Source organism: Entelurus aequoreus, linkage group LG11 (genome assembly GCF_033978785.1).
Source record: "Entelurus aequoreus isolate RoL-2023_Sb linkage group LG11, RoL_Eaeq_v1.1, whole genome shotgun sequence".
Lineage (NCBI taxonomy): Eukaryota > Metazoa > Chordata > Actinopteri > Syngnathiformes > Syngnathidae > Entelurus > Entelurus aequoreus.
The window spans coordinates 32,123,178-32,148,135 of record NC_084741.1 but is presented as its reverse complement, the minus strand read 5'-3'; the positions used below and the strand labels follow the sequence as shown (position 1 = coordinate 32,148,135).

Sequence of the window (24,958 nt, the reverse complement as noted above, 5' to 3'; positions counted from 1 at the left end):
ATATAATTATTCTTAATAACAACATCACAATTTAAATTAATTCATGCTGATCACCTGTGATTGCAATTTGATGTTGTTAGCATTGTTCCCTTTGGCTTCAGAAATTTCCACCATGAAGATCCAGAGCAAAGACAAGCCGTGATGATCCAAGAACTGCTTTAAGCATGAAGGATTCTGAGTATCCTGCATGACAGTGATTGGGCACAATAAATCTCACCAAAGATGCAAACAGTGGATGGGCATGATAATACATGTGTTAATGCTTAAGAACATGGTCAGGGTCTCAAAGCAATTTAGACAGGGGTGCCATTTTCATCTCCAAAGCTTGTGTTTTTGCTTTTTTTTATTTATTAGCCCTATGCATAATCTAAGCATAAATCAAATCACTACCCAACTTCACTCAGTATGTCAGCTGCCACACCAGAGGAAAAAAGATCCTGGACCTGCTGAACCCAAACATCAAGGATGCGTATAGCTCCATACCACTACCAGAGCTGAGTCGGTCAGACCACAACCTTGTTTACCTCAACCCCCGTTATGTGCCTCTGGTCAAAAGACAGCCTGTGACCAAAAAAACAGTGAGAAGGTGGTCAGAAGGGGTCCAAGAGACACTACAGCGCTGTTTTGAGGTAACTGACTGGCAGGTGCTCATGGAGCCTCATGGAGAGGAAATTGACGGGCTCACAGAGTGCATCACAGACTATATCAACGTCTGTGTTGACTCAAATGTTCCATTAAGGACGGTCACCTGCTACCCAAACAACAAGCCGTGGGTGACCAAGGACATCAAAACCCTACTGAATGAGAAGAAAAGGGCATTCAATGCTGGTAACAGGGAGGAGGTGAAAAGAGTTCAGGGGCTGCTGAAGACCAAACTCAGAGAGGCCAAGGAGAACTTCAGGAGGAAGCTGGAAGGGAAGCTGAAGGACAACAACATGAAGGTGGTTTGGAGAGGTATGCAGACCATCACCGGCCTCAAACCGTCGGGGGTTAGGGGGTGGACGGGGACAAAGAGAGGGCCAATGAGCTAAACCAGTTCTTTAACAGGTTTGACACAGTGGCTCCGACAAACTCCTGCCCCCCCCCCAAGACATGCCAGCCGGCCCCCTGACAACTTCAGTGAACCAATCCATCCCCCCCTCCCCTCCTCACAGCCCCCCCAACTCCAATGACTACCTCCCCCCACTTAACACCTCACCCTTAGCTTGATGACCCCTCCCCCAACAACCTGAGACCCCCCCCCCCAGTGTGTCTGTCTGCAGAACAGGTGAATGCACAGCTAAATAAGTTACAAACAGGCAAGGCCGCGGGTCCTGACGGTGTGAGCCCCAGGGTGCTCAAAGCCTGCGCCCCAAAGCTGTGTGGTGTGCTCCAGCACATCTTCAACATGAGCCTTAGGCTGCAGAAAGTCACCACACTGTGGAAAACCTCATGCATGGTCCCCATCCCCAAGTGCACGCGACCCAGCACGTCGAAGGACTACAGGCCGGTGGCTCTAACCTCCCATATCATGAAGACCATGGAGAGGTTGGTCCTGGAACAACTCCGCCCTACAGTCAAGTCCCACCTGGACCCACTCCAATTCGCCTACCAGCCCCGACTGGGAGTGGAGGACGCAGTCATCTACCTGCTGAACCGAGCCCACACCCACCTAGACAAGCCTGTGAAAAGTGTGAGGGTCATGTTTTTTTACTTCTCCAGTGCTTTCGATTCCATACGGCCTGGGCTACTGGGTGTGAAGTTGGAAACGATGCAGGTGGAGGCCCCCTTGGTGTCCTGGGTTGTTGATTAACTGATTGACAGACCACAGTACGTGCGACTGCAGGACTGTGTGTCTGACAGGCTGGTCAGCAACACCGGGGCCCCGCAGGGCACAGTCCTCTCCCCCTTCCTCTTCACCATCTACACCAACGATTTCCACTATCACTCAGAGTCCTGCCACCTTCAGAAGTTTTCTGATGACTCAGCGATAGTGGGGTGTATTGAGGATGGTGATGATGAGGAATACAGAGCACTGGTGGAGGACTTTGTCACATGGTGTGGAAAGAACCACCTCCAGTTTAATGTGACGAAGACCAAGGAGCTGGTTGTGGACCTGAGAAGGAGGAGGAGTACTCCGGCGACCCCTGTTTCCATCAGGGGGGTCGATGTGGACATGGTTGAGGATTATAAATACCTCGGTGTACACATCGACAACAAGCTGAATGGGTCAAAACACGCTGAGGCACTCTACAGGAAGGGACAGAGCCGCCTCTACTTCCTCAGGAGGCTAGGATCCTTCAACGTCTGTACGCCGCGGCCTGCTGGGGCAGCGGGCTGAGAGCGAGGGACGCAAACAGACTGGACAAGTTGGTAGAGAAGGCCAGTAACCTGGTGGGAGTGGAGCTAGACTCTGGCGGTGGTGTCAGAGGAGAAGTCTAGCAAAACTCTTAGCCATTATGGACAACACCTCCCACCCACTACACTCGGACCTTGCGGAGAGACTGAGCACGTTCAGTGGAAGGCTCAGACTCCCAAAATGCAACACGGAATGACACAGGAGGTCTTTCATGCCGACAGCCATCAGACTGTATGATGCATATGTTCCTTGTTGACTGCACTTAAATGTAGAATATATTTATATTATTCATATATTATATATATATATAATATATTATAATATTTATTATTATTGTCTATTGTGAGCGAACTGTGGTGCTGAATTTCCCCCAGGGATCAATAAAGTACTTTCTATTCTATTCTATAAAATACATTTATTTTTGAGACAATTAGATAGACTAATGTGCATTGTTACATGTAATACTAATCTGAGAGGGCTTTCCACCCCCAGATACCTTAGCATGCATTAAACTATATTGATTGGTTTTAGTATGTTAAATCCCAAATTCCTATCATTCAATTTTTCTGTATGTAGAAGTTTGGACATCCCTGAGCAAAGTTAAAGGGAGTGCACTACTTGGCTGACACCAGTAGAGGTGCTGTTGATTCAGTCTCAACAGAGTTGTGTATAAAGAGAGTTTGGCCAACTCAGTTTCCGGTAATCTCCTCAATGACTGGTCAAAAGGCACTCACATGACTACAGGGCGCCTTGACGATTACCAACTTTGAGCAGATCCTATGTGTTTGCATTGCCTCCTCGTTAGTTTTTCGACTTGTAAAAATGCTCTGTTGTGCAGCATGCGGCTGCTCCATCCGCGAGAACTGTGTAAAGATTTTACATCGCTTTTCCCACAACCCGGAAAGAAGACAACTAAGTGAAGTAAGGAAGTGAAGGTTAAAAAATAACACTGGAGGACCAAAGATTACAGCCACCGATTACACCCCTCTTGTGCCAGGTAAATGTTTGTGTTTTGTTCGGAAGAGAACACAGAAGCTAGTATGACTAATAACAGAAGAAATTAACAAATTTAAAAGATTGACAAAAACAGACTCTTTGAATCTCAGTAAAACTAAAATAATGCAATTTGGTAGCAGCCGAAGAAAATGTCAAACACATATACAAATAAACAAACATTGTAAGAGTAAAATAAACCAAATTTTGGGTGTAATAATAGATGAAAAACTGAACTAAAAAATATCATAAAAACATACAACATAAAGTACCGTAGCCATAAATACATCTATAATGAATAAAGCAAAATATGTCCTGGATCAAAAATCACTCCATATTCTCTACTGCTCGCCAGTGATACCATATATCAGTTACTGTGAAAAATATGGGAAAATAACTACAAAAGTACACTTATTCACTTAGCATGTTACAAAAATGTAAGATCAGTTAGAATAACACATGAGTTCTACATACAGTGATTACAAATATATTGGAGGCAGCCACCACAGTTGACATACTTCACACACATCATAATTTCTCCGTGACTTTTGGTTCAAAGCTAATGAAGATTTTGACAAAATAAAGGGAATTAGTTATTTATTTGGTCGTTTTGTGTATTTATTTTTTTTTACCTTATTGAGCGTCGGGTGCACGTTAAGAGTGCTTGCTGGTCATGAAACACTGCAGGAATGTAGCAGTAGAGTGCATCAAATAGGACCACAAAATTCTACTTTCATGAAACAAAAGCATGTTTTATTGTAAGTTAATGAGCTAAATATGTTTAGAACTATAATTGGACGTATTATTTTGATTTATTTAGTCAGAAAAATAAAAAACGACAGCAACTGCATGCATCCGAGCACAGCTGCACACGTCCTTGGTAGCAGTCATGGCGCCTGTTGTTTAGTTGGCCATACACGACTCTGTCTCAAGGTTATTGTCCAATGTTTTGTGCAATGACAACTCCTCAAGTCAGCATTATGCTGCCCAATATGACACACATATTGAAACAGGAGTTAAGAACATTGAGACATGACAATGAATCGAAATTAGAAATTACAATGAAAAAAAAAAAAATCTGTAACGCAATCAATGTTGATTTTGTTACATACTTGTATGAGCTTGAGACAGGTGAGTTTCTGCTCCATGGTTTCTACACGGACCATAAGTCTGCACAGGGACACCACTTGCTTCTCATCATAGAGCCCTTCACCATTCTCTAGTAAGGCCTCCAATTCCTCATCAACCTGAAGAACAACATGTACACTGTATGTTTTAGGGAATTCCAGAATAGATAACAGTGTCCAATTTCGTTAAACATTTAAAGGCCTACTGAAACCCACTATTACCGACCACGCAGTCTGATAGTTTATATATCAATGATGAAATCTTAACATTGCAACACATGCCAATACGGCCGGGTTAACTTATAAAGTGCAATTTTAAATTTCCCGCGAAACTTCCAGTTGAAAACGTCTATGTATGATGACGTATGCGCGTGACGGCAATCGTTGAAACGGAAGTATTCGGACCCCAATGAATCCAATACAAAAAGCTCTGCTTTCATCTCAAAATTCCACAGTATTCTGGACATCTGTGTTGGTGAATCTTTTGCAATTTGTTTAATGAACAATGAAGACTGCAAAGAAGAAAGTTGTAGGTGGGATCGGTGTATTAGCGGCGGACTACAGCAACACAACCAGGAGGACTTTGAGATGGATAGCAGACGCGCTAGCCGCCGACCTCACCTTGACTTCCTCCGTCTCCGGGCCGCCGACCGCATCTATGATCGGGTGAAGTCCTTCGCTGGAACGCAGGTGAGCACGGGTGTTGATGAGCAGATGAGGGCTGGCGTAGGTGCATAGCTAATGTTTTTAGCATAGCTCTGTGAGGTCCCGTTGCTAAGTTAGCTTCAATGGCGTCGTTAGCAACAGCATTGTTAAGCTTCGCCAGCCTGGAAAGCATTAACCGTGTAGTTACAGGTCCATGGTTTAATAGTATTGTTGATTTTCTGTCTATCCTTCCAGTCAGGGGTTTATTTCTTTTGTTTCTATCCGCATTTAAGCCCGATGCTATCACGTTAGCTCCGTAGCTAAAGAGCTTCGCCGATGTAATGTTGTGGAGATAAAAGTCACTGTGAATGTCCATTTCGCGTTCTCGACTCTCATTTTCAAGAGGATATAGTATACGAGGTGGTTTAAAATACAAATCCGTGATCCACAATAGAAAAAGGAGAAAGTGTGGAATCCAATGAACCCTTGTACCTAAGTTACAGTCAGAGCGAAAAAAGATACGTCCTGCACTGCACTCTAGTCCTTCACTCTCATGTTCCTTATCCACGAATCTTTCATCCTCGCTCAAATTAATGGGGTAATCGTCGCTTTCTCGGTCTGAATCGCTCTCGCTGCATTGTAAACAATGGGGAAATGTGAGGAGCCTTTCAACCTGCAACGTCACGCTACTTCCGGTACAGGCAAGGCTTTTTTATCAGTGACCAAAAGTTGCGAACTTTATCGTCGATGTTCTCTACTAAATCCTTTCAGCAAAAATATGGCAATATCGCAAAATGATCAAGTATGACACATGGAATGGATCTGCTATCCCTGCTTGAGTAAAAACATTTCATTTCAGTAGGCCTTTAAGTAAAAAAAAAAAAACAACCCACCATATCAGACTTGCTACAGGAAAAAATTATAACTGACCGTGGTGAGCGCACTCTTTCGACTACGGTCTTTCTTCATCTTCCCTCCAGCTGCTCGGACGCTGACTCTGTTCTCCCCTCCTAGGAAGCCTCTGCAGCTGGGGGCTCCACAGAAGCACTTCTGGGCTTCTTTCCTAAAGGCAAGGTACATTACAACTCAATCATCAGTTAATATATTATTGTCATGCAGTTAAAGTTTCATTAATGAATTAAATACCCATATCTCTGAAACTGGTAGTCAAATGTCAGCTCGGTTCCCACAGCGACTGCCTTTGTGGTGAAAAAGCCAACTCGAAGTTGGCCATTGACCGTCCACTGAAATAATATGATAATCCGTGTGTGAACATGCTTACATTGAATGACGAGCAAATAATAAATCGAACTGCTTATTTTTGCTGATGTACCTTTTGCGTCTCGCAGTTGGGCTCGCAGCTGTGGTTCATAAACCTAGAGCAATTACCCTTCAGTGTTGCATCGATGATCTAGAGAGACAACGCAAAGTCAAACATTTCTGCCAGCACTTAATTATCAAAGTAATCAATTTGACTCACCTCATTATTCCTTAAAGCCATAAAATAGTAGTGGATGTTCTTGTTGCGTGCATATTCTTTCACTCTTGCTTTGAACTCTTTGTGGTCCAACACTTCCCCACAATATTCTAGCACAAAAGTGTTTCTGAGGCAGAATTGGGACACGATTATTTAAATCTAACCCTGACATAGTCCAGAAAAGCAGATGACACTGCACACTTACGAAGACAAGTCTTTAGCTGCACGGAGACCCCAGCCTTTGTCTTCTGTGAGGATGACATCAAAATCAGCATGCTGCTTCATTTGAAAGCGTCGATTCGAGCAGTAAGACCCGTTTAAGCACCGTGAGGAGCTTCGGAAAAACAGAAAAAAACAGAACATGGGTTTAAAGCATACTTTGGGCAAAGCACAGCATCTTGAGAATTTTTATTTTTATAATTGTTCAAACCTGCTAGGCTAACTTCAGTTATGTCAAAGGTTAATTGAATAGATTAGAATTTAGAATGTATTTAGTTCCCGCTTTATGAATAAAGTGAGAAATATGCTGCAGAAAATGTGTTTTTTAGGGAGCACGGGAGGCCTCAACTGCATTATAGTCTCAGAATGTCAGTTCACTGTGCCACACTTTGAAAACCCCTGACGAAGAAAATTCAAAGAACTGCTCTATCAATTTATATAATCAATTTACCATTCGATCATCAGCAGCCGATTTAAACAGTCGTCCCCACAAGCCAACATTCCCCTTGAACGCTCCTCTTTGGGCAGCATTGGGCACTCACACTGCATCCTCTTGATATCTCTGTGAGATTTACTCTTCTTTCTGCAAAAATTACAAAACTTTAAACAAAGTCTGAAAATATTCAAAGTTTTCAGAATGTGTTTGTTTGGGCATACCGCTCAGTTAGGTACATATTCTCTTCAATTAGGTCAAAATAAGGAGGCATCTTCTTTGTCTTGGCCAGTTCTTTCCATTTACTGGAGTCTTGGAAGTCCCGTAGAGCGAGTGATGGCCGCACCACCTCAGCTTTGACTTGACTTTCTTTAGCTTCTTCGAGCTCTCCTAATAGACGATCCCTCTTGCCCGCAGGTCCAGCTTCAGCCTCATTGTCAGAATCAGACTCGATCTCTGGCCGCCTTTTCTTTGGTGGGCCCCTGCTCCTGTGGGCCTTAAAACTGATCTCTCTTGGGGGATCAGGGACTGCAGAGCACCTGCTGTTGCTGCTAATTTCATGACCTTGCACAAAACCTGTCGAACCTGGGGGTCCACTGTACTCGATGGCTGTTTTGTTAAGCAAGGATAGTTTAGCCCTGCAGTAGTCATCATGGTCATTAGTGAGAGAATCTGGGTGGATTTCACTTGCACGATCATGATACTGTTCATGCAAATGTTGGTAGAGATTTTGGCTTGTCTGTATGTTGGAGCCTTGGTGATGCCACGAGAGATTATGATGCCCATGTTGCTGTTCCTTAGGAACGGCTTCTAAAAGTTTACAGTTTGGTAACAGTGGTCCATGGCTGCTGTCTGGCTGTTGATATGTACTACTGGGCAGCTCTGGCTGTGAAAAATTCCAACTCTGGTTGAATCCACTCGTCATGTTATTGACGTCAACAATTGAAGAATGTTGGTAATGGGTGAGTGTCCCGTCCACGCTGTTAACATAATGTTGCAGTTGTTGGTTATGTATGGAAATGTCAAGGCTATGGGGTGGATTAGGAATACCTTCGTGGACACTGATGGGACCAGTCAAGTAAGGCTGTGAGACGCCCGCAGAGGTGGTTCCCTCAGAGTGACTGGTGCTGTCAATCGTATTACTCTGGGATTGACAAAGCATACTACTGTTGGATACAACACCCTCTAGCCTTTGTTGAGAGTTGCTTTGATATCGCAGTTCACAACTATTAATGCTGCTATTGTGGGGTTCTGGTTTATTCACTGGACTGCCTGAAAAAGCTCCAGTGTCACGTGATTCACTTGTAAGGGATGAATTCTTTGGGACTACCACTACAGAGTGCAATCGTTTACTTGCCTTGCCACAATCGGAGTCATAATCAGAGTTTTCACTATCACTGGCCTCGCTCTGGCCTCCAGATTTCTCTTTCAAATTACTATTCCAGCTCTGCATCTGTGTAGTATTGTTGACCTGTGGTGCATCACTGTTGCACAGAGGTGGGACGGGATTTGTTTTCTCAATGCCAGTGTCACCCTGCAAATGCTCCTCTTGGTCATCATAACAATCTGCCTGCATTAGCCTCTCACACCCTTTCCCCGATATAGAATGTCTTTCAGGTTCTGGTGTACTTTCATTTGTGGAAAATTCAATTTTCTTTACACAAAAAAGCTTTTCAATATACTGTTCACTCTCTTCATAATTTGCCTGTTGTGAATCATCACTCCCTGGGTTTTTCTGCCCGACAATATCCCATCGGGACTTTTTAGTTGCACTGCTCGTTGTTTTAGCGTCGTCTGTGTTTGGCTGTTCAAGTGTCATAAGAGTCTCAGTTTTACAGGGTGTCTCAGATTGCAGTGGTGGGTTTGTGTCAGCCTGCTCAATGGGAGTCACAGCTTTACCCACCTCATCCTCTGGTTTACCGTTCTGGACATCGAGTGTGAAAGGTATGTCTTCAATGGTAAATATAGACTTTGAACCTTGGGAAGTATCAACATCTTTCACATCTTGGTTGCACACTTTGCCATCACTACTACTGAGTAAACTTTCCACTGCATCATCTGATGTCACATCTGATGTATGAAGAGAAAAGCATTCCTTCACATCGTTTATTCCTTTAAGGGGTACATCGGCATGCTGCAGGCTTTCACTTGAAGGTATAATTGATGCATGTTCTTTCACACCTTCGAGACTTGATTTTCTTCCATCTAAACTGTTGCATAGTGACTCTCTCATGGTTTCCTCAGCATCCTGGTGGTCACATTCTCTTTTCTCTGCTGTATGATTGGATATTTCTTTTTCACCAGGCAAACACGTTTCTATGGTTTTATGCGTTGTTTTTTCATTGAGGTTGTGACATATGTCATTATCATGCTCACTGGTTTTCTCTGGCGAGCAGGTCATCTGTACTGACTCTGGATTACCATCTGCGTGTTCTCTAAATTTCTCTTCTAAACCAGAGTTTGCCTGTAATTCAGTCCTTTGATCTGCCTCAATTTCAACCAAGTTGTTTTTTGGATGATTTTCATGGTAATGCTTTACATGATCCAACGTCTGCAGATTCAAAGAATTTGATTTCTTGCTGGTTTCTTCTATATGATGGGTGCTAGACTTATAGTACCTTAATTCTACACCAGGAGATGACTTGCGCTGGGAATCAGACTCTGAGAACCGCTTTGAAGTCCTTTCTGATATTGACAATGAGGATTGACTTTTTTTATCAAACTCAGATGAATAATGTGTATCTTTAGATGTCTTCCCAGATTTTGAGTAAGATGAAGACTTGTAATCTTTCTGAGAGCTCAAGTAGGAAGATGATTTATTGGCGTCGTTTGTCCTTGACCTCGTCTTGTGATGGTCATCTTCAGAGCCAGAACTTTCCCGAGTTCTGTCGTTGCGCGAGCGAGATCGTCGCCTGTCTCTGCGCGGAGGACTCCTGTACGATCTGCGATCCGAATCATGATAGTAGGATTTTTCTGTGCGGGAACCTCTGTCGGTTCTCAATCGCTCTGATCTGGAATAAGATGAACTTGTTCGAGAGCCTCTAGATCTAGATTGCGATCTGGACCTGGATCTGGATCTTCTGCGATCTTTCTCTGTTCGCATTGACCGCAATGATGTGTATCTAGAGTCGCGGTCTGGTTTTGTGTAACTAGATGACCTTTCGTGATTCTCAAATTTCCTAGATGAACTTTTTTCCTTTTCGTCCCCATGTGACCCAGGTGAAGACCTTCTTGTTGCTGCTTTGCTAATGCTTTCCGAATTACTTTTACTTTTAGAATCAGATGATTTGTGTCTAGAAGACATTTGGATAGGATTTTCGTCCATTTCTGTGCCAGTTTGCGACCTGGTTTTCCGTCTGTATGTGTTACCATCCTGTTCATTACTACAAAATCTTTCTTCTTTTCCTGGAGATGCAGCAAGCTTCTTGAGGCTGGACAGTAGCCGACTCTCAGATGAATCCTTGTTAGAATCCTTAGAGGGGCTCACACTGATGGGGATCTGATGCTGGGTACTTGGGAACTTGATTACACTGTTATTTGTCGATTTTTGCATACCTAGCAAATCACAGGTCGGTGTCTCCTCTGAATCAAGAGATGCTCGTTTTTGCCTAGTTATCGACACACTCAGTATTTGCTTCTTGAAATGCATCTTGGCCAAGTCCATTTTCAGTTTAGCAGCAAAGCCTGGAACCTGTGAGGGTGTCTGTTCATTTAGCGAGGTGCGTGTCTGCTTTTGCTCATTTTTGCTGTCAGCGGCTTTTCCCTTGTCGACTGTTGGCTGTGGCGAGGCAGTGAGTGAATCAGCGTCAGACCTTTCTGGACTGGAGGGGATAACGAAGAGGCTGTGCAGTGGCTTCTTGGTCTGTGAGAAGCTGAAGGACACTTTCTGACGACCCTGATCCTCCAGGTTGACCTTCATCTTGGCCCCTTTAGGCAAGAGATGATTGGACAGCATGACTCTGGGAGATAGACTTTTGATAAGCGCCGCCTTGGACAGCCCTTCCACCTTTACCTACAATAAAAGAGACTAATGCATTAGTCTGAACCCCCTTCTCTATCGAAGCATTTGTCAGCAAAGCAGATATATGAAATAATCAAATTTACTCACCGAAGCACCACTTCCTTCGTCTCTGCGTTTTAATGACAACATCAAGAGAAATAAAGTGGGGAGGACAGGAGAAGATTATTAGTACAACATTTTTGGATTAGGTATTGCTAAACATATAAAGCAGAGTATTGTGTAACAGGCCATGTTGGCCAATCTACTACACTCAACAAAAATATGGACACAACTCTCTTGTTTTTTCTCCCATTTTTAATGCGCTAAACTCAAAGACCTGTAACTTTTTCTACGCACACAAAAAGACTAACATTGTTGAAAATTCTGTGTTAGTGAGCACTTATTTTATTGATGACATTTTGAATTGTTGTGCCATTTATCCACAACCATCACCTTATGTTGCAGCATGATAATGCACGGCTCCATGCTAATTTCTGGAAGCTGAAAACATCCTAGTTTTTGAAATCTACATCTGTGTTTTACATCTATGGCTCATAGTGATTTCAAAAATAGAATTACGTTGCAGTTGCACCTGTTGAGACTTAAGTAAAAATGTCTTGCCAACCTAAATATGCCCTAGCAACAACGGACAACAAACCACAAAGGTGTCTTCATACAACAACATAAGAATCAGTACAGTGGTTCCCCGTTTTCATACGCTATACTTTTCATAGGATTTAGTTTATTTTTTTATTTTTTAAGTTTCAAAATTTGCCCCGGCTTTTCGAACATACTGCTACACATTTATGTTTCTTTATTGACAACGAATCTTGGTTCGGTGCCTCACTTAAATTGCTAGCAGAGTTGAGAGATGTTAATAGGGTATTTATAGATATAAAATGGAATAAACAATCAAATAAACAAGTATAAAGATTTAAAAATAAAAAATATAAAGAAGATGCATGCATTGCTTAGAAGGTATTTGCACCTGACAAAGTAGTCGGCTTCCTGTGTATCACTTCCTCCATTGCTGTATTGGCCAACAAGAATTTTTAATAAAGGTAAAATTTGTCAGCTGCAGTATATGTACTTTACATTGTTTTCTGCATGCAAAACTATAATTATTCTCTATGAAATGTGTTTTGTTTTCATTATTTTGGGTGTCTGGAACGGATTAATTGGGTTAATATTATTTCTTCTTCTGAAACTTTTGGAAAGGGATTTCAAAAACCAAGGTACCACTGTACTTCTTTTTTTGGCAAGTGTATGTCTGCTTTCCTTAGGGCAATCTTATAAATGTGTTTGGTATCTGGGTCATTTGTTCTTTTAGGATTAGATTTTTTTCCTAATCTCCAATGAAGCCTTCAAGACAAATTTGCAGCAAAGTTACTACAAGATCTACACTCACATTGCTCAAGGGATAAACTTTCACAACCAAGACACTGATTTTAGATGTTTATTCCACTAATGGCCTGTGTTTAAACACTGTCTACACAGAGAAGAGAATTAATACCTGAGAGTGAGTTAAAGGAAATCAGATCAGTTTTTCCAGCTTTGACTTGATGTAATTATCTGACACTGCATTTGTGGGACTTCTATACAGAACACATAAACAAGACAATGTCAAATGAAAAGATGAACCAAATAAAAGATTGTGACGACATACAATGCACAATATGTTGAATCTCTATCGTTCAATATACCTCAGATGGTATAATTCATAATAAAAAAAAAATCTAAAATCCTTCAAAAAAATTTGTGAACTTCACAAGAGCTCAGTACAGTGCATCAAGAGATTAACTGGACAGGCTCTTTGTTTTTTCTGTCAGTTTATGCTACACAAAGACATGCACCTGGGGATAGGTTGATTGGCAACACTAAATTGGCCCTAGTGTGTGAATGTGAGTGTGAATGTTGTCTGTCAATCTGTATTGGCCCTGCGATGAGGTGGCGACTTGTCTAGGGTGTATCCCGCCTTCCGCCCGAAGGCAGCTGAGATAGGCTCCAGCACCCCCCGCGACCCCGAACGGGACAAGCGGTAGAAAATGGATGGATGGATGGACATAGAGTTGGGCAATAAGGGGAAAAAAATCATATCAAAATGGACTTTTTTCATATCAATAGATATAAATATGTATCACGATATAAATTAAATCACTATTTTTGTGATGTTTAAATGTTGCTAAAAAGTTAGATATGAAGACATCGGAAGGGTAATATTGAAATTTGCTATATGTATGTTTTCCATGACAGATCTACTGAAGAATACGATACAACGGTTTCAGATAATATGTACATATATTACTGTATAAAATGTATACACACTGCCAATATTATTTTACAAATGTAATTTTGCTCACAGCTCGAAATGTCTGTATGTATGTTAAGAGTATTATTAAAGCTATTATTATTGTGTAAGTTACATGCACACGGGTGGAAAACTGACATGTCAATCACGGCTGCTTGGTTCACCCTATTTAACGACAAAACATGAAGTTATTTACTTATGAAGGTTTGTTCCATTTCGTTCAGCGGTGCATTGGCGAATAAAACAACATTCTTCTCCATGTAAGTGTGCTCTGATTTTAAATATATGACATACAAATCATGGTACATGTAATATATCACTATATTGATGGACAGATAATATATGTTGGGCCAAACACTACCGGATGTGATGCCATTTTTCAACAGATCGTGTAATAGATGACGTTACGCTTAAAAAAGAAGTATTGTCTATGCTAAGCTAAAAAACAACATTCATACTTATACAAACCATAAACTCGCTTCTGACATTTCTTTGAATTTAGTACAGTATGAACATTTTACACGTTTTGCTAGAAATAATTTGTTTTGTCCCCACCATTCCTTTGAAACACTGCACTGAGCTATTGTGAAGACTGGTTGTTTTATTGTTTTATGTGTGACAATCAAACTGCTGGCGTGTAATAGGTGCAATACTTACAGTATGTCCACTTTTTAGGGTGCAACAAAAAAACACTAGAAACGTGTACACTACTACCATCTATTGTCTTGGACTTGCAACTGTAATTGAAACTTAATGTCATACTTGTCATACAACAACTGGACAGCGGTTATCACAATCTGCTCATTTGTAAATGTTGCAATAAACAAATTTGATTTTATTATCAAAAACAACCCAATATCTATTAACACACACAAAAGTACCGAAAATTGGTACCGTTGAGCACCGGTTTTGATTCCCAGGTACCAGAAATTGGTACTGTGTGTGAATGTGAATGGTACCTATCCCTAGCGACCTCTGGCTAAACAACGTGGGTGAGAACATGGAAAATATAGGAACAATTTCCCCTTAACATGTCACAGAGGATCTCTTTTAATTGCAGTATGTCTGTGATGCAGGAACATTTAAAGCAGAGGCATGTCGAACTTCTGGAAAATGCGGTCTACGCCTTTTCTCGGTTCGACAGTTAGCACAGAGAGGTTGTGTGTAAAATAGATTTAACTATCATTTTAGCCAAAGTCTGTCAACTAAATGTTGTCATTATACCTTTGTGCATCTCCCTAAACACATCATCCTCACAAAATGCGCTTTTCTTTTTGAGGAAGCTGGATAGATTTGATAGTTTTTGCTACCCGGTAGTTTTTATTGCTGCCATTTGGACTGTCCTTTCATTCCATACTTTATTTTTTATTGGTACTTTGCCTGCAGTGTTTGACAAAGCATATGATTTTACTCATTGGTTCGACAGTAACATAGTAACTATAGCATCAGAGATTTATTTTGTGTGTGTGTGCACGCACGACATGAACACTATCCGTTTTATTTGTAATTGTGTAATATATTGACATTTATTTTTTGAATCTGTTCTTTTACACCACTATTGGTAGCATAAGCTGGTCGGTAGCAGTGTTGGAATTTTAGTTTTTATTTTGAGCGTGTGACATACAGCAGCTTGAAAGGTTTCACTGCATGACACTCCTCAAAGTGTTACTAAATACTATGCCCTAAGGTTGTATGGTATACAGCTACTAATAAAGTAAGGTGGTACCAAAGAATTAAAAAGGTAATATATTTCCTTAATTTTTTTTAATGTATATGATGGCGCCCTGTAGTCACATCGCTGGTAATGTGATTTCGAGGCGCATGTCGTGAGTCAACACACACACAGCACTTACAAGTGGAAACAGTGTGGAGACAGAAGAGGAAGCATTAACATATTTTGACTTCAAAATTAACAATAAAGGTGAGGCTATAAACACTGACATGCCACTCTGGAAGCGGTGCTTTAAAACATAGCTAGCTAGCAGCTAACGTCCGGCCGCAGTGTTTTAGCTACTCCTAAATAACTAGTCTTTGCTTCCATGGTGACAAATAACCTACAGATCTTACAAGTATAATCCCTGCAGGACAAAGAATAGCTAAACATGCTTGACTACACACCGTAGGAGGATACAATAACTAACCGCTAACAGCAAACTAATGCTCCTGAATGTTAACAAATATCAATCAATCAATCAATCAATGTTTATTTATATAGCCCTAAATCACAAGTGTCTCAAAGGGCTGCACAAGCCACAGCGACATCCTCGGTACAGATAGGTGGATCTGTACAAATATTGACTGTAACAGAACCAAGTACAAGTGCCGTATATAGCCGATACTACAATGATTACATCGATATGTTCACAAAATATTTTGTAATTTTTTTATTGTTCATGAACTCAGAAAATACGTCCCTGGACACAGAAGAACTTTAATTATGACCAATATATAACCCTGTAACTACTTGGTATTGGATCAATACCCAAATTTGTAGTATCAGACAAAACTAATGTAAAGTATCCAAACTACAGAAGAATAGGTGCCTATTACATTTAAACAGAAGTGTAGATAGATGTTAAATCAGAAAGTAACCAGATGTTAACAATTAATGAGCAAATAGATGAATCCATCCATTTTCTACCACTTGTCTCTCAATTCTTTCATAAAAGACACAATCTGTTACTTCTCATCAGCAGCCAAATTAGGACCTTTGTAACCCGTTTGCTTACTTACTACTAAAAGAGGCGTTATCTAGCATGGTTACTATGTTATTTGATGTCAAAATTGTTATTTGATCGCAACAACTAACACATGTTTAATGTATCATAATATTTTCTGTTAAAATAGAGTCAATAATTACAATATTTTTGTGGTCCCCTTCATTTTGAAAAGTATTGGTAGAAAAATATTGGTATTAGGACAACACTACTATACCGTCCGTGGCCAAAAAAACTACCAAATCTCACTAGAACTGAACTCCTCTAGTTTTTGACTACTGTGTCCAAGAATCATCTCCATCAACACTAAGGTGAATTCAAGCCATTGTGGTTTGCGATTGCTCAATATAACAAAAAAAGGGGCAAAGTCTGTCATAACGACAGATGACTTTCAACAGAAAATACTGCTGGTGTCCGATCTGTGCAGTATGGTCCTTGGCAACACGAGTGAGGTCCATGCGGCCTGCTGTCTAGTACCTGATTTCGGACTTGAGCAGAGTGTCCATTGAGGAACTGGTCTAGGATTAGTGGGCCTGTGGATGCTGCACGGCCGAGAATAATCCAAATCAGAGAAATGAGCCCTCCACCGTGACACCACACCTGGCAAGAACAAAGATAAGTTTACAATTAACTCAGGGCTGTGGTCACCACAACTGACAGTTTGTCAAACAAATGCAGTTTTTCTTCTTGTATCACACAAAGCGTTAAACTACTATTAACTTTGGACCGTTGGCTAGGCTGACTTAGACACTTCCACTGAAGTCCAGTCTTGAAATGGTTATCTATATAACTACAATGTGGAAGTATTTTGCATGCTTTCATTTGCCTTTCCAACACTGTTTTTGTTTTCAAATTCACAATGGTTTTCTGTGGCTTTGCATCATAGCAACAACAAAATGTTTTATCTAACAGAAGAGAGGACATACAGTATGTACACCAAAAAAACACATGGATGCCGAATAAAGCTGTAAACATGGTAGTTGAACGTGTAAAACAAACAAAAAAATGCATCTGGAATGGTAATGATTTTTGTTTGAGAGCTCATTCTGAAGCATTGAAAATGACTAATTAGGCCAGAGTTTTTCAACCTTTTTTGAGCCAAGGCACATTTTTTAATTGAAAAAATGTGGAGGCACACCACCAGCAGAAAACATTAAAAAATTAAACTCAGCAGCTGATATTGACAATAAAAAGTTGTTCTCGCAAGTGTTGGATAAGAATTCAAACCATAACCGGCCATGCATGACTATAGCTCTTGTCTCAAAAGTAAATTAAATGATAAATGGGTTATACTTGTATAGCGCTTTTCTACCTTCAAGGTACTCAAAGCGCTTTAACAGTATTTCCACATTCACCCATTCACACACACATTCACACACTGATGGCGGGAGCTGCCATGCAAGGCGCTAACCAGCAGCCATCAGGAGCAAGGGTGAAGTGTCTTGCCCAAGGACACAACGGACGTGACTAGGATGGTAGAAGGTGGGGATTGAACCCCAGTAACCAGCAACCCTCCGATTGCTGGCACAGCCACTCTACCAACTTCGCCACGCCGTCCCCTGTCACATGCACAAGTACTGTCACATCACGCCGTGACTTGTTTGGAGTTTTTTGGTGTCTTCCTGTGTGTAGTGTTTTAGTTTTTGTCTTGCGCTCCTATTTTGGTGGCTTTTCCCGTTTTGCTTGTATTTTCCTGTAGAAGTTTCATGTCTTCCTTGAGCGGTATTCCCCGCACCGGTTTTGTTTTAGCAATCACGGCTATTTAAATTGTCGCTATCCTTCTTTGCAGGGTGATTGTTGATTGTCATGTCATGTTCGGATGTACTTTGTGGACGCTGTCTGCTCCACACGCTGTAAGTCTTTGCTGTCGTCCAGCATTCTGTATTTGTTTACTTCGCAACCAGTTCAGTTTTAGTTTCGTTTTGCATCGCCTTCCCTAAGCTTCAGTTAAAGTTAAAGTACCAATGATTGTCACACACACACACTAGGTGTGGTGAAATTTGTCCTCTGCATTTGGCCCATCCCCTTGTTCACCCCCTGGGAGGTGAGGGGAGCAGTGGGGAGCAGTGGGCAGCAGCGGTGCCGCACCCGGGAATAATTTTTGGTGATTTAACCCCCAATTCCAACCCTTGATGCTTAGTGCCAAGCAGGGAGGTAACGGGTCCCATTTTTATAGTCTTTGGTATGACTCGGCCGAGGTTTGAACTCACAACCTACCGATCTCAGGGCGGACGACACTAACAACTAGGCCACTGAGTAGGTTTTCTTAGCGGCACTCGCCTTTTGTTTATTTTTGGTTTAAGCATTAAATCATACTTGCCAACCCTCCCGATTTTCCCAGGAGACTCCCGAATTTCAGTGCACCTCCCGAAAATCTCCCGGGGCAACCATTCTCCCGGATTTTTCCCGATTTCTACCCGTAAAACAATATTGGGGGCGTGCCTTAAAGGCACTGCCTTTAGCGTCCTCTCTCACCTGAAAAGGAGACTATTATATATGTCATTGTTATCCATAGGTTTATCTATAACCCATAAAGTAGGCAGGCATGGAGCTATTTCTCAGCGTGTGTTTATTCCAGCCGGCACGTTAATACACTGACACACAACATCCGGATTCCCATCATGCATTGCTTCAAAACTACGGCAAGTAGTAATGTCCAAAAACATAACAAAGACGGAGCAGAAGAACGAAGAAGAGACATGGTGACGACGAGTAAGAAGAAGAAGTACGCTTGCAAGTTCCAAAATGATTGGATAAAATAATTTCATCCAGGACAGCTCGAAGGGGAAGGGGTATGCTGCCTGCAAATTTTGTAGATCAGACATTCATGAACGTATTATTTATATATATATATACAGGTATATATATATCCGCCGGGTGGTGGGGCTCTCCCTTAGAGATAGGGTGAGAAGCTCTGCCATTCGGGGGGAACTCAAAGTAAAGCCGCTGCTCCTCCACATCGAGAGGAGCCAGGTGAGGTGGTTCGGGCATCTGGTCAGGATGCCTCCCTAGGGAAGTGTTTAGGGCACGTTTGACCGGTAGGAGGCCACGGGGAAGACCAAGGACACGTGAGGAAGACTATGTCTCCCGGCTGGCCTGGGAACGCCTCGGGATCCCCCGGGAGGAGCTTGACGAAGTGGCTGGGGAGAGGGAAGTCTGGGCTTCTCTGCTTAGGCTGCTGCCCCCGCGACCTGACCTCGGATAAGCGGAAGAAGATGGATATATATATATATATATATATATATATATATATATATATATATGTCTTAATTAGATTATCCAAAAAATAGTGCTCAATACCGTGGTAGAGCGTAATATGTATGTGTGGGAAAAAATCACAAGACTATTTCATCTCTACAGGCCTGTTTCATGAGGGGTTTCCTCAATCCTCAGGAGATTTTAATGGAAGCATTCACATACCATGGTTTATATAGGGCACAGAGAGGGTGGGTACAGGCAGGCGTGGGGCCTGCCAGAGATGAAATAGTCTTGTGATTTTTTCCCACACATACATACATACATACATATATATATATATATATATATATATATATATATATATATATATATATATATATATATATATATATATATATATATATATATATATATACATACATATATATATATATATATATATATATATATATATATATATATATATATATATATATATATATATATATATATATATTTAAGAAATACTTGAAAATATATACCACCCCCCCCCCCCCCCCCCCCCGCATCTCCCGAATTCGGAGGTCTCAAGGTTGGCAAGTATGCATTAGATACCTTTTTACCTGCACGCTGTCTTCTGCATATGTGATCACTACAAACCATGTTCCCGACATCTACAAAGCAATGATCTACTTGCTGCCATCTACTGATATGGAAGAGTATTACATGGTTACTCTGCTGAGCTCTAGACAGCACAGACACTCAAAAACGGCACATTTGCAGATTATTGTTACTGGTTTGCAAAAAATATTTTTAACCCAAATAGGTGAAATGACACATTCTCCCACGGTACACTAGTGGTTGAAAACCACTGAATTAGGCAGTGTCTTTGATGCAGTCCAACATGGCCTTTTCAAAGGCAGTTCCTGTCCATTATGAAACATTGTACCGTGTATATCAAGGACATTTAATCACATTCGCTTGATTGAGCTGTTCAAACTGTTCTTCATACACAATTGTTCAAAGAAACGTAAGCTCAAATTTACGAGGCAGTTGTGTTACCAAAAAGATATGTCCGAACCAGTTAAGCTAACTTTGCTAAGCTAGCTGTGCTACATTCACGTTAACCTTAATTTGTTTGTTGTGCTTAAAACGCGACGTGCAAGTGCATGTTTTTATGCTTGGGAATGCAGCGTTATGTTGGTCGCGAAATGAAGTCATCGATTGTCCTTCTGTGCCTACGATGCTAATCTTAAAGCCAGCATTAGCGGCTAACGAGGCTCGATGTTACTCGCAACATGGACGCTATCCAGACTGCTTACAAACCTCGTTCTTCGCATGCATTGGAATAAAGGTCAGCTGTAATTAATAGTTTGGTGAACTATGTTCCGCTGATATTAATCATAGCCGCACATTGACCATCCCCATCCGGCTTACGAGCATGCTAGCCGGGGGGGAGGTTTTGTTTTAGCTTCATTGCATGTTTCGACTCCATTTACATAACGTACCCAAATAGATGCATTTCTCTGGATACTCACTTCACAAAGTGCTGCATGTCACAGGCCTCGTCCATCGTCCAAATTCCCAGGGATATGCCCTTTGCCGAACATCCAAGCCACAATGCGTGCCGACGTCAAATCCACACGGGGTTATCGTGGGTGATGTTCGGCTACCTTGCTGTTGTGCTACAGCGGCTAGCATGTAGCTCACTCCTTAGCCCAGAGTTGGGAGTAGCGTTTTTAAAGTGTCCACAAGTCCACAATGATGCGTCTCAGCGTTTTCAATGCCTAAAAAAAACAATAAACAAATCATGTCGCTAAATTACATGTTATATATTTGGTTTCTGGTGTGTGCGCGATGACGTCACGTGACGATGCGCGGACACTGCTGCGGTTCGTCAAGGTGAGTCAGAACGGGAGGGAAAAAAACCTGGCAAGACTTCAGCTGCACACATTTGGTCTTCTTGATAAACTTGCACAACAAACATCTGGAATTCATTCACCGTGAACATCCGTGCATGTGTTGTCATGACTAATGCATATTAGCGATGGCAATTGTAAAAGAAAGGGCATCTCTATCCTCCTTCAAAACCGCACTAAAAGAACACCTCCAGGCATCTTCAACCGTAAACTAACACCCTCCCTTCCACATCCCACCTCCCCGGATTGTAAATAATCAAATGTAGGTACTTATTCTTATGCTTTCTGATCTCTCTCTCCAGAGTCATACCAAAGACTATAAAAATGGGACCCATTACCTCCCTGCAGGGGCGCCGAAAAGGGGGGGTGAAGGAGACGGATTCTAGGGGCCCATGATGGAGGGGGGCCCAGAGAGGCCCCTAATTATGATGAAATTATAATGTTGCCGCTGTGTTGGGGGCCCTGTAAAGATTTTTTTCATGGGGCCCAAAATCCCTAGAGGCGCCCTGCCTCCCTGCTTGGCACTCAGCATCAAGGGTTGGAATTGGGGGTTAAATCACCAAAATGATTCCCGGGCGCGGCCACCGCTGCTGCCCACTGCTCCCCTCACCTCCCACTGGGTGATCAAGGGTGATGGGTCAAATGCAGAGAATAATTTCGCCACACCTAGTGTGTGTGACAATCAATTGGCACTTTAACTAATTAACTATGTCCACTACTTGCTGTACATACCAAGTCAGTCCTACACTGTTCCAATGTCCATTTCTCTGATGATGCAATTGTTGATGACTGAAGTGTTGATATCAACCAAACCTAACCCCCCTCCACATCCTACACCCCGGATTGTAAATAATGTAAATAATTCAATGTACATACTCTGATGATTATCTTGTGTGATGACTGTATTATGATGATAGTATATATCTGATATTATATATCTGTATCATGAATCAATTTAAGTGGACCTCGACTTAAACAAGTTGAAAAACGTAATCGGGTGTTACCATTTAGTGGTCAATTGTACGGAATATGTACTGCACTGTGAAATCTACTAATAAAAGTTTCAATCAATCAATCAATTCTGGCTCCTTTTATGGCTTGTCTCATTTAAAAAAAAGAGTCAGCTCCCAAGTGGCTCTTCAGTGTTTGTTTCCCCAAAAGAAGTTCTCATCAAAAAATATAAATATGAATGTAAAATCAATTACTAATGTAAAAACATACCATAAAGCATTTTTAAAATTTAGGTTGTACTTTTTTTTTTTATTGGTGTGCAAAATCTTTGCTCAGTGTGCAGAGCAACATGGGTGTTAATAGAATAGAATAGAAAGTACTTTATTGATCCCTGGGGGAAATTCAGCACCACAGTTTGCTCACAATAGACAATAATAATAATAAATAATATAATATATATAATATATTATATATGTAATATATAAATAATATAACTATATTCTACATAGATTCTACATTTAATTGCAGTCAACAAGGAACATATGCATCATACAGTCTGATGGCTGTCGGTATGAAGGACCTCCTGTGTCGTTCCATGTTGCATTTTGGGAGTCTGAGCCTTCCACTGAACGTGCTCATTCTCCCCGCAAGGTCCGAGTGTAGTGGTTGGGAGGTGTTGTCCATAATGGCTAGGAGTTTTGCTAGACTTCTCCTCTCTGACACCACCACCAGAGAGTGGAGCTCCACTCCCACCACGTTACTGGCCTTCTCTACCAACTTGTCCAGTCTGTTTGCGTCCCTCGCTCTCAGCCCGCTGCCCCAGCAGGCCACGGCATACAAGAAGGCGCCCGCCACCACCGACTCGTAGAACATCTTCATCATCTTTGTACAGACGTTGAAGGATCCTAGCCTCCTGAGGAAGTAGAGGCGGCTCTGTCCCTTCTTGTAGAGTGCCTCAGCATGTTTTGACCCATTCAGCTTGTTGTCGATGTGTACTCCCAGGTATTTATAATCCTCAACCATCTCCACATCGACCCCTCTGATGGAAACAGGGATCGCTGGAGTAAGATAATGTTATAATGTTTTTGTTTTTATTGTTTATCCATACATAGTGCAATAGTTTATCCTCATTGTGGCATAAATAAATCCTATTCTATTGCCCCAAAAAATATATGGGACGGCGTGGCTCGGTTGATAGAGCAGCCTGAGGGGTTCCTGGTTCGATCCCCGGCTTCCGCCATCATGTTTGTTGTGTCCTTGAGCAAGACACTTTACCCTTGCTCCTGGTGGGTCGTGGTTAGGGCCTTGCATGGCAGCTCCCGCCCTCAGTGTGTGAATGTGTATATGAATGGGTGAATGTGGAAATAGTGTCAAAGCGCTTAGAGCACCTTGAAGGTAGAAAAGCGCTGAACAAGTATAACCCATTTAAATAGATACAGTTCTAATGTGCAGGTTGTTTGTACAAAAGTGTATTTTCAGCACGGTGGACAGGGGTTAGTGCATGTCCCTCACAATACGAAGGTCCTGAGTAGTCCTGAGTTCAATCCCGGTCTTGGAATCTTTCTGTGTGGAGTTTGCACGTTCTCCCCGTGACTGCGTGGGTTCCCTCCGGGTACTCCGGTTTCCTACCACCGCCAAAAACATGCACTTGGGATAGGTTGATTGGCAACACTAAATTGTGAATGTGAATGTGAATGTTGTCTGTCTATCTGTGTTGGCCCTGTGATGAGGTGGCAACTTGTCCAGGGTGTACCCCGCCTTCCACCCGAATGCAGCTGAGATAGGCTCCAGCACCCCCCGCGAACCCAAAAGAGACAAGCGGTAAAAAATGGATGGATGGATGAAGTATTAAAGTATTTTTGTTCACTCACAGAAGCAACTATATAGTATTGTTTTATTATGTATTATTTAACATGTAACAAAAGTACTAAGCTTATGTTTTTTTATAACAATCAATATGAATGTTGTCTTTCTATCTGTGTTGGCCCTGCGATGAGGTGGTGACTTGTCCAGGGTGTACCCCGCCTTCCGCCCGATTGTAGCTGAGATAGGCTCCAGCGCCCCCCATAACCCCGAAGGGAATAAGCGGTAGAAAATGGATGGATGGATGGATGTGCATTCTAATGTACAGGTCAATTGCATTTGAAACTTTTTATTCAATCACATAAGCAACTAATGTATTTGTATTAGTAGTATTATTAACTATACTGTACTAATTACTATACTGTACTATTACCAATATGTGTTATATGTGTTTTATGTTGCACGATTGTACCAAGAAAAATTCCTAGTTTGTGAACCCGTTCTCAAACAATGGCAATAAAACTATTCTGATTCTGATTCTGATTCTGATTCTAAACATGTAACAGAATATAAAGCTTTTTTATTTTAATTTAAATTTAATTTTTACAATTTCCCTATGTTACTTGCATTTTAATCTGGCAAGTATTAAAGTACTGCACTTTTTATTCACTCACAGACCCAACTAATGTAAAAATATACATCACTTTACCTTTACTCTACTCAACATGTAACGTAGTACTAGTTTTATTTTATCTTATTTTTTACCAATTGCCCTAATCGATGTACAGTCTAATGCACCCCTTTATTGCATGTTAATATGTCAAATATTACAATACTTTTTATTCACTGAC

The 24,958-nt window shown here is 41.5% G+C and overlaps 1 protein-coding gene across 5 annotated transcripts in view; it reads right to left on the bottom strand.

The window, feature by feature from the left end:
- Positions 1-21,344, bottom strand: part of setd2 (SET domain containing 2, histone lysine methyltransferase) — a 47,063-nt gene extending 25,719 nt beyond the window's left edge. Inside the window, exons 1-12 of one of the 5 annotated variants that reach the window (XM_062062968.1) lie at positions 20,973-21,343; positions 16,735-16,857; positions 11,341-11,362; positions 7,457-11,244; positions 7,251-7,382; positions 6,786-6,914; positions 6,584-6,707; positions 6,437-6,514; positions 6,250-6,347; positions 6,034-6,166; positions 4,444-4,578; positions 55-183 (exon numbers count right to left, since the gene is read on the bottom strand). In XM_062062968.1, coding sequence (XP_061918952.1) covers positions 55-183; positions 4,444-4,578; positions 6,034-6,166; positions 6,250-6,347; positions 6,437-6,514; positions 6,584-6,707; positions 6,786-6,914; positions 7,251-7,382; positions 7,457-11,244; positions 11,341-11,362; positions 16,735-16,763 — 4,797 coding nt within the window. In that variant the 5' untranslated portion in view covers positions 16,764-16,857; positions 20,973-21,343. The other 4 variants (XM_062062969.1, XM_062062970.1, XM_062062966.1 and 1 more) reach the window with 4 other exon arrangements.
- Between the last annotated feature and the right edge of the window lie 3,614 nt (positions 21,345-24,958).